Source organism: Haliaeetus leucocephalus, unplaced genomic scaffold (genome assembly GCF_000737465.1).
Source record: "Haliaeetus leucocephalus isolate CR32 unplaced genomic scaffold, Haliaeetus_leucocephalus-4.0 Scaffold262, whole genome shotgun sequence".
NCBI lineage: Eukaryota > Metazoa > Chordata > Aves > Accipitriformes > Accipitridae > Haliaeetus > Haliaeetus leucocephalus.
The window spans coordinates 5,000,427-5,009,687 of NW_010972698.1; the positions used below are offsets into that span (position 1 = coordinate 5,000,427).

The 9,261-nt window shown below is 39.0% G+C and overlaps 1 protein-coding gene across 1 annotated transcript; it reads left to right on the forward strand.

Annotated features, from left to right (window-relative positions):
- The first annotated feature begins 101 nt into the window (after nt 1-101).
- ZBTB33 (zinc finger and BTB domain containing 33) lies at nt 102-3,637 on the forward strand. Its single transcript, XM_010568960.1, has 2 exons — nt 102-165; nt 1,113-3,637. Exon 2 carries the CDS (start codon nt 1,115-1,117, stop codon nt 3,155-3,157), a length of 2,043 nt encoding a protein of 680 aa, XP_010567262.1. The 5' UTR covers nt 102-165; nt 1,113-1,114; the 3' UTR covers nt 3,158-3,637.
- Nucleotides 3,638-9,261: the final 5,624 nt, after the last annotated feature.

A 9,261-nucleotide genomic window follows, 5' to 3' on the forward strand; every position in this document is an offset into this window, starting at 1 on the left:
CCGCCGCCGCTCCGTCTGGCTGAGGCGGGGGCCGCCCGGCCGCTCTTGCCCAGCCCGGGGAACCAGCGCCGGGCCCCGGCGGCCGCCCGCGAAACACCTCCCGTGACGGTGCCCTCCCCGCCGCGGCGGCGGCGGCGTCTCCGCCTCGAAACGCTCGTTTTCATGGTAAACTTCACCGGGAGCTGCGGGGAGCGGGGAACCGAGGGGTTGGCCTTGGAGGAGGGAGAGCGAGGAGTCCGCCTTGCACCGCGGCTGGCGTGCCGCGGCCGCGATCGGAGCGGGGAGGCGGGCGGCGGCCGGGGCGGCCGGGGCGGGCGGGGCGGGGGGGCGCCTCCGCGTGGTCCTGCCCTTTCCAGGCGCAGGGGAATAAAGTTTTAGGAGTAAAACGAAGGACTTGGAGCCTTTCCGTCGCTGTTCGTGTGGGTCGGTGTTGGTTTTTTGCATCGGGTTTGCGGGGTGGGGGGGTCGTCGAATGGGATCGATGGATTAGTTTGACTTTACAGATCATTTTTGTTACCGTGCTGACGCGGTGTCTCGGTTTCAAACACAAAGCAACCTTGCAAGTACATGAGGAGGGGTGGGGGGAAAAAAAAAAAGTTTCTTTTTCTGGGCAAGGAAGTGAAGTATCAATAGCATTTTCATTAACCTCGGTTGACTGGTAGCATACGGATGCAGAGATTTTGTTGTCCTGCCCATAAATAATAACCTGGATGTTATCGGGCTTTCTCATAACAATTTACGGAATATTTTCACAATTAAAAATAAATCTCTAATGACGTTTAAAGCCTTTTGAGGGACCCGAATCTCACATCTTCCCGGTTTTCAAATTTACCTTATTTGCTGTTGAATCAGCTAAGCAGTTGTTTCTCTGTTCCTCACCTTGTAAGAATAGAGGATATATTCAGAATTGCACATACCTTGTGTAGAAGGTGAAGGGACAAATAACAACAAGGATCAAGTTTGCAGAGTGCTATAGCATATAAGCTTATGAGTAGTATCTCAGATTTGGTTTTTCAAAAGAAGGAATAAACAGTACATGTGGGAATATCATGCAGTTAAAACCGTAAATTTGTGTTTTTACTGATTTGATGCCTTTTACTTTTTCTTTGTAGGAATGGAGGGGAAAAAACTGATTTCTGCAACAGACACACAATATTCTAGTGTGCTCCTTCAGTCTTTGAATGAACAACGTGGCCACGGACTTTTTTGTGATGTTACTGTCATTGTGGAGGACCAGAAATTTCGAGCTCACAGGAACATCCTTTCGGCCTCAAGCACATATTTTCACCAGCTTTTCTCAGTGGCTGGGCAAGTGGTTGAACTGAGCTTCGTAAGAGCAGAAATTTTTGCAGAAATTCTTAACTATATTTATAGTTCCAAAATAATCAGCATTTCATCCGATTTACTTGATGAACTGATTAAATCAGGGCAACAGCTGGGTGTTAAATTCATAGCTGATCTGGGCATACCTCCGTCTGAAGGAAAAAACATGCCAAGCGAGGGCAAAGATGGTGCTTCAGAAACTTCAACTTCTAGTCCAGGACAAAAGGACGCTGAAACACAAGTACCTGTAATAAGGCCAGAGGGTCAAGAGGTAACGGATGGAATGCCGGTGATAACACAGTCATTCTCTTTACATGGCATAGAATATGAGACTACAAAAATTACAGTGAGTGATTCGGATGATGAAGACGATGATGTAATCTTTTGCTCTGAGATTGTTCCTCCAAAAGAATGTACTAAAGATAAAAATTCTGCAACCCAGAACCAGCCTTGCCCAAGTCCAGCTGGAGTGGTTTCTGACCAAAAATCAGGTGGTAGTGGTGGTTCTCCCCATTTGACGAGCACCACAGCAGCTCAAAAACTCACTTTGTCTGCCAGTCAGCTAAGCCCAAACCAAACACAATCAAGTGCTGAATCACTTGTCTCTGGAACACCGCAGCATTTGACTCCCAATATCATTGTGCTAAATAAGCCTCTACTTAACTCATCGCTCAGTGCCAGCTCCTTGCATCAAACACATGTGACCCCTACAATTAATTTAGTTGAGGAGAACCAGCAGCCATCTAATAATGGCTCCTTAACTGAAGTGGAAACAACTGCTGTTGATGATGAAGAGGCTGTTGAAGATGATGTGGATATCATTAGCTCCTCTAGTCCTGGTTCAGTCAGCAGTAGCTCTTTGGTTCAGCAACCTTCTATACCCAAAGCAGCAACCACTGAAGGATCAGGTGTACAGAAAAAACAGGTTGTTACATTTTCACAAGAGCCATCTTCTAAACCTGGAGAATTTAAAATAAAAATCTCAGATGTCCTTACTGGAAACAACAAGGAATTAAGTTCAGGTATAGCATCAAAGCATGTGGCAGAAGGGCAGAAAATCATAACATTAGATACAGCAACTGAAATAGAAGGCTTATCCACAGGCTGTAAGGTTTATGCGAATATCGGTGAGGATACATACGACATAGTCATTCCTGTGAAGGGTGATTCTGAGGAAGGCGAAGCCAAGGCTGATGAAACACCTAGAACGTCTGGTGGTGATTCTCCAAACAGGAAACGCATGAAAGTAAAGCACGATGACCATTACGAGCTCATAGTGGATGGAAGAGTCTACTACATTTGTATTGTGTGTAAGAGATCATATGCATGTCTGACCAGTTTACGGAGACATTTTAACGTTCATTCCTGGGAGAAGAAGTATCCATGTCGATATTGTGACAAAGTTTTTCCTCTTGCAGAATACCGTACAAAGCATGAAATTCACCACACGGGTGAGCGAAGGTACCAGTGCTTGACGTGTGGCAAATCTTTCATCAACTACCAAATTACGGCCTCCCACATAAGATCAGTTCATAGCCAAGACCCTTCTGGAGATACCAAGCTTTATCGATTGCATCCTTGCAGGTCTTTGCAGATCAGACAGTATGCGTACATTACTGATCACTCAAGCAGTATACCAGTAATAAACGAGGGTGGAATTGTTTATCGTGTTGGCACAGGGAAGGATGGCACTGAAGGAACAACATCTAACCCTCCAGCCAAACAAATTACCTGGGATGACATTTTCATTCCGCAGGGAAATGAAGCAATTTTTAAACAAAATCCATCAGAGGGAAGTACTGAATTTGAGTTTGTAATACCAGAATCTTACTGAAATGCATTAAATGCAGGAAAAAGGATTCAGTGCAGAAATACTGCAGCTGTTTTAAATGAACTGTTAAAATCGCTGTAAAATCGAATGTTAAAGTGAAAACAAGTTAACTTGTTCTACCAACTCATCAAGTGGTAGCACTTAGATGGATCATTAGTAGCTGCAAGCGATTTGTGGAGGTGATTCATCTGGAAGTTTACTTGAATAAAGAATAAGACATTTCCAAGGAGCTGGCAGTGTTTTCTGGTATGTTAATTTTGATCAAAACGTGGGGATTTGTAGCTTGAAAAGGTACAATTTCTTCTGAAGAGCTAGAAATCTTTCTTCTAAAGTAATTGAGGTAATTCCTGTACCCATACTTACTATGTAAACCCTTTCTTTCATGTTAGCACTTTAATGCTGAATTCTGTTTAGATGTTAACCAAGAAAACAGTAAGATTTTTTCATTGTAGTCTCTTGAATATGGAACCATTTAAAAAAAAATAATCTCAGAACTCATACTTATTTTTGTGAACAATGCATTACTGCAAGGGTCCAAAATAACTGATCCAGTAGTTTGGAGTAGTGTATTTTTGAATTAGCATCTTCTGCTTTTATAAGCACTATGAATCATCTGTCTTCATGCAAATAGTCTTGCCAACAAGAGATACTCAGTTAGGGCTAACTTGAACAAACTTTATTTATACTTGGCAGTATGGTGAGCAGAGTATTCAGTGTCTGGACCATTGTATTTTGCTCTTTTTACAATGGGGAAAAAAACCCACCCAAACCCACAAAGCTCAATAGTGAAGAAGATGAGAACACTTAGGAAGGAGAAAATTTTGCCTTTTCAAAGCTTGAGGAATAATGTTAGGTTTTCTTACTACTGGAAAAGATGCCAGTAGTTAGTTTGGAATAAAGTGCTGTTCCTTTTTTTGCCCTTCAAGAAGAAAGGCTTCAGTCTGGTATTTCAAAAAAAGGTAATATGATAAAATTAATCTTTTTTTTTTTTAGCTGAAAGCTTTGAAATTTGCTTCTCAAAACTATGAAATAATCTAAGTGCTGTATCAGTTTAGCACCAAGACAGCTGAGGATCTTGTATGCCTATCTGGCTAGATCTTTAAGTGAAACAGGGATTTGGATTTCACATGCACACACGCACTCACACATGCGCACAGACACCCCCACCCCCACCCCCCGCTTTTATAGTGTGTGGAAGCATGAGGACTAAACCAAGAATCAAAAAATACCCTCCATCCACCGTAATCCAAAGTATCATTTTTCTGCAGTTGACTAGTTGTCATCTATTTTCAGTTTTGGGTTTATTACATCGTCCTTTTTTCTCCTTGCAATTGGCACATATTTAGGCACTTAGAAGATAAATTAGATGTCCAACTTGAACAGGAAACAGTAGATCTGAGAAAAAACAAACAGCTGTTTACAGGAGTCATAGTTTAGCATTTCAGATTTAGTAACTTGTTGAATTTTTGTAAATGGTGATATGAAAACTGCTCAAGTTTTAGAGGTGACTAAGAAAGATTGTCGTGCATAGTACTAGTTAGTTATTGTAACCTTTCATTGCTTAAATTAGCATTAAAGGTTTTTTCTTTTCATGTTTTAAGTAAGCATCTTGATCCTATGACCTTCAGGGTTAAGGTTTTAGACATACAGTACTCTAGACAGAAAGACATTTAAATGGTGAATGGTTCAAATACAACTTGAGCTGTAAAAAAGGGTACCAGAAATCTGTATGAGTAATGATGGGAGAAAGAGGAGGATTTGTTTACCTTATGCATGTTACACTCAGCACTTCTGTTTTGTAGGCCAAGAACACAATGTACATGATTATTTCCAGATCATATTGCAGACCCTTTTGAATATATAGTGGGGTATGCTTTCAAATGTTACAGGTTGGATGTTACCTGAGGTGGCATTTCAGCAGTCGAACATAATCCTCACAAGACATAAGTATTGATTGTCTGTATTAGCAGAGGTAGCTCTGACATAGCTGGCTGTGTGCTATATTGAGACTTCCTGAACTTTTCGACAAGAAAAATACAATGTTATTTTTGTTACTGACATGACACATCTGGAATTAAGCATATGTTGCAAAGTGTACCTTCAGTAATGAACATAATGGCTATCAATATTTGCTGCTGATGTATTTAAAACCTTAAATTAAACTGTGCCTACTAAAGGTCTCTTTTTGGAGGAAAACTGGAAAATTAGGGCTTTGTAACTATTTTTGCTAGAAGACTCGTGCTTGCATGTGTCTCAGGGTCTTCAGTTTTCCTTGGAAGTGATTTTTGATATCCAAAGTCCAGAGGTCATGTAAAGCATTTTTTTAATTTCACTTCCAGTATTTATTGGTTTGGAAACATGTTAAATCCATTCTTGTAAAACTTTTTATGGGGCCATGAGCTTTTATATTTAGATTTCTGGCTATTGCACTTATATTTGTTTTTTTGTTTGTTTTTGTAAACACTTAGCTTCCAGTTTAACTTAATGAAAAACCTTATGTAAATATTAAGAAATTGGCTTTGGGGTAATGGAAGAAAAAGATTGAATCTGAAAAAGCATTTATATAAAAACTAAAAATGTCAACAGAGTATGGTAGCAAACCTCACAGTCATTTATATGGATATAAAAACATTAACGGATCTGCTGCAAAATATGATAATGGTGGCTGTGTCCTCACTGTGTGGTTTCTTTGGGGATTCATACCATAGCATTCCAGTATGTGAATTAAACAAATATTGAGATAACAATTGACTGCTTATTTATTTTGTACTGTTAAGGCATGCAGCTAATAAAAAGATGCAGAAGCTGACGACTATATACATTGAGTTCTACAGCTATTGCCTAGGAACTGTTCCATGTGAAACATTTATCATTTTTGCCAGATCTGTAATGTATATAGTTGTACAGTCTTTCCTTAACATACTTTTTAAAGTTGTGTTCTACTTTTCATTAATCAATACTTGATATTAGTTCTTAGAGCTTTCTATGGCAAAAATAAAAAAGTTTAATTCTAAAGATGGATGTAGCATATTTCTTTTTAATGACAACTTCAACTTCTACAGTCTAACATGTTAGATGATTACCAACAGTTTGTAGCTTCCTTTTCCAGGTCTTTGGGAATAGCAGGGAACCCTGTGGGGTCAGGGAGGTGTTTTTATTTGGGGCTTAGGTTTTTTTGGTGTTTTTGTTTGTTTGTTTGTTGGGTTTTTTTTTGTTTGTTTGTTTGGTTTTTTTTTTTGTTTGTTTGAGCATTTCCAAGAAAGCAAATTAGCTGAAAAACTCAACTGTGTATTATGACCTGAATGTTGTGATAGACGCTTACTCTCAGAATAGGCGGAGCTGCTGTGGAACAGTCTGTCCAACTACTACCCTTCCATCATTGCAAATGAGCTGGAAATCAAGAAAAACATACATAGTGACCCATGCAATGCATTTCAGCTAGCTTACGGCTAGGGCTCCTCTTACCAGGTTGCTGACTAGTTATGATTTGGAAGAGTTAGGTTGTTGGTGAACCATGGCTAACTTGGAGAAAATTAGTTACTTTATGTAGACTTCTTATTACAGGTAAGGAATGCAATTTAATAAGTAACATACCAAATGATGTTTTAGGTGCTTTTATCTCCTTGGCATAGGGCTTCCACCTACTTCTGCTAACATCAAAGAGCAGCTGACGTCATCAGGACAGAATTAGGCCCAAAGTAATACAGCAAACATGAAAGTAAGTAAAGGAGACACACTGCATTGGCTGGATTATTCGCCTCTGTGTTAAGCAAAAAATCAGCATTAATGACTTTACAGGGACTGAAGTCAGGGCACCCTGTTACATGGGTGGAACTGCAGAATTATGAAGTGTAGGGGCATCCGGAGCTTTTAAAACAACTTAAAAAAAGGTGTCTCTGGCTAATCCTGGTAGAAACACCAGTTTCCAATACAGCAAATGCAGTTTTTTGGGGTTCGTTTTTTGTGTTTGGGTTTTTTTTAAATGCATGATGCTATTATACTGGAATTCCTCAACTAACATTAAAGATGCTTGTAAAACAGGAAAGTTGCTAAAATGTAAAATGCAATTTATAAATGTTTACAAAAGTCACACAATTTTATTTAACTTTGGTAAAGTAATAAAAGGGTACATATGAGTCACAATCTTGACATTCTCATAAGAAATGATGAATATACAGTGCAGAATGTTGCATTTACATTAAACGCTTAGTTTTACTCAAGCAGAAGGAAATGGGTAATCAACAGAAAATCCCACCAGTTATTTTTTAAATGTGAAAATGGACTTGTCCTTTTATAGTGAATTTAAAGCAGCAATGTAATTTCTCTTAAATATTCCTTAGGAAAAAAAAGAGAATTTGGATATTTCCTAAGTTTAGTATTTGTCAGCTCAAAATGAATGACATAGTCATTTCCTAATTGTTTCTCTGCCACTAAGTTATGTTCCCCTCATGAGTTTTAGTCCTGTCCTGTAGTGTCCCCTAGTCCTTCTAGCCCTATTTAGTTGACAGGCACAAATGGTTGAGTGTGTGTGTCAGAAGTGGAACAGGACTGTTAGCTTTTATTTCAAAGATGGAGCAGTAAAATATTTTCTGATACTAAATTAATGTGCCCTTCCGATTCTAGTTTCGTGGGGAGTTTTAGCAGGAGAAGTACTGTCTATTTTGAAATTACCCATAGTCTCTTTATCAAGATTTAATTCAGGAAAATGTAATATAAAATGGATGGCACCCTAGTATGTAAGTTTATTTCCACTTAATTTACATACACTACTGCTTTAAATCCCATGAGTTGTATTCCTTTCTCCAGCCATTTATTTTTCTTTGTTACTGGAGAAAAGTTATGCTTGCTTCTGGATAAACAGTGTCATCCTTCAGCTTATTAATATACTGAGTAGTATTTGACAGTGGAAATGATAAGGTTAACACATAGCCTAGCCTAAAGGCTTTGCAAATGCATAGGACTAAAACCAGCATTATAAAGTGTGGGTGTACTTCGAAACGTGAGATCAGAGACTTCAGTGTTTGTTTTCCATGTTGACAGTATTTCTTTTAATCTAAAAAAAATCAAACCAAAACAAAAACAAGTAGAGAGATGCCACAGTTTAAAATCCAACGGGATTCCCGCCCCCCCCCCCCAGCATGTATTCCACTTTTAGATTCTGAAAGCCAGATTTAGCTTTTAGGTACCTTTTCGTCTGCATCACTTGAAAGTAAAGGTAGACAATTGAGGATTAAGGTCAACAATCTGATGCCAAGGAAATTAAATCTTTAGGAAATAAGGAGTAAAACGTCAATACCTTATTTTTATCCCTGAAGTAAGCAGTTGAGAACGCTCAGGTTGAGCAGCTCAGATCTGAACTTTGTCATCTGAAATCACTTCCTGGAGTAGAACCACACTTTACAGGACAGTGTGTCACGTAACAAAGCTGACCTTCTCTTTTTATGCAGGATGCATGCAAAATCTGTTGGAATCTAGATCAATCAGCACAGTCATCGGCTGAAGACTAAATGAAAGTCACAATAATAATTGCAAATTCTTATCAGTTCCATCCTATATTACAAGGTGTTGAATTTTATCCATGTGAGACTTACATCTTGGAGAACTAGTAGTGGATATTCCTTATGTGCAGCCCATAATACAGTTACTAAAACAGTGCTTATTCAGGGTGCTGATTCAGTCCATTAAAAAAGTTTAAAGTACAAGCTTAAAAAAAAGTATCCCAACCAAACAGAAAGGAAGAAAAAAAATGTTTTCACTGCACTGTTTTAGTGACTTGTGGACAGTTTCTGATGCTCTTTATAGGAATACAAAGAAGATTTAGTCAGTGCAATCACCCAAACTGTTTGACTTCAGCATTACTTACACAGAATTCAGAGAGAGACAAGTCCATTTCACCTTCCACCTCAAGAAGCATCCTGAAATAAAAACAGCTTGCCTATTAAAGCTTTTCCCCTCAAAAAAGCAATATTCCGATTGTTTTGCTGGACATACATGAAAAATATCCTTTGACGTTTTCATTAATGCTAAAGTTTGAGACACTGTTGTGGTTCCCTCCAAGATTTTTCCAGTGCGTAGGCTGTAACCAACCAACAAGTGACACGAGCTAG

Excerpts from the sequence above, each read along its gene's own strand:
- ZBTB33 (XM_010568960.1), top strand. The coding sequence starts at position 1,115 with ATGGAGGGGAAAAAACTGATTTCTGCAACAGACACACAATATTCTAGT.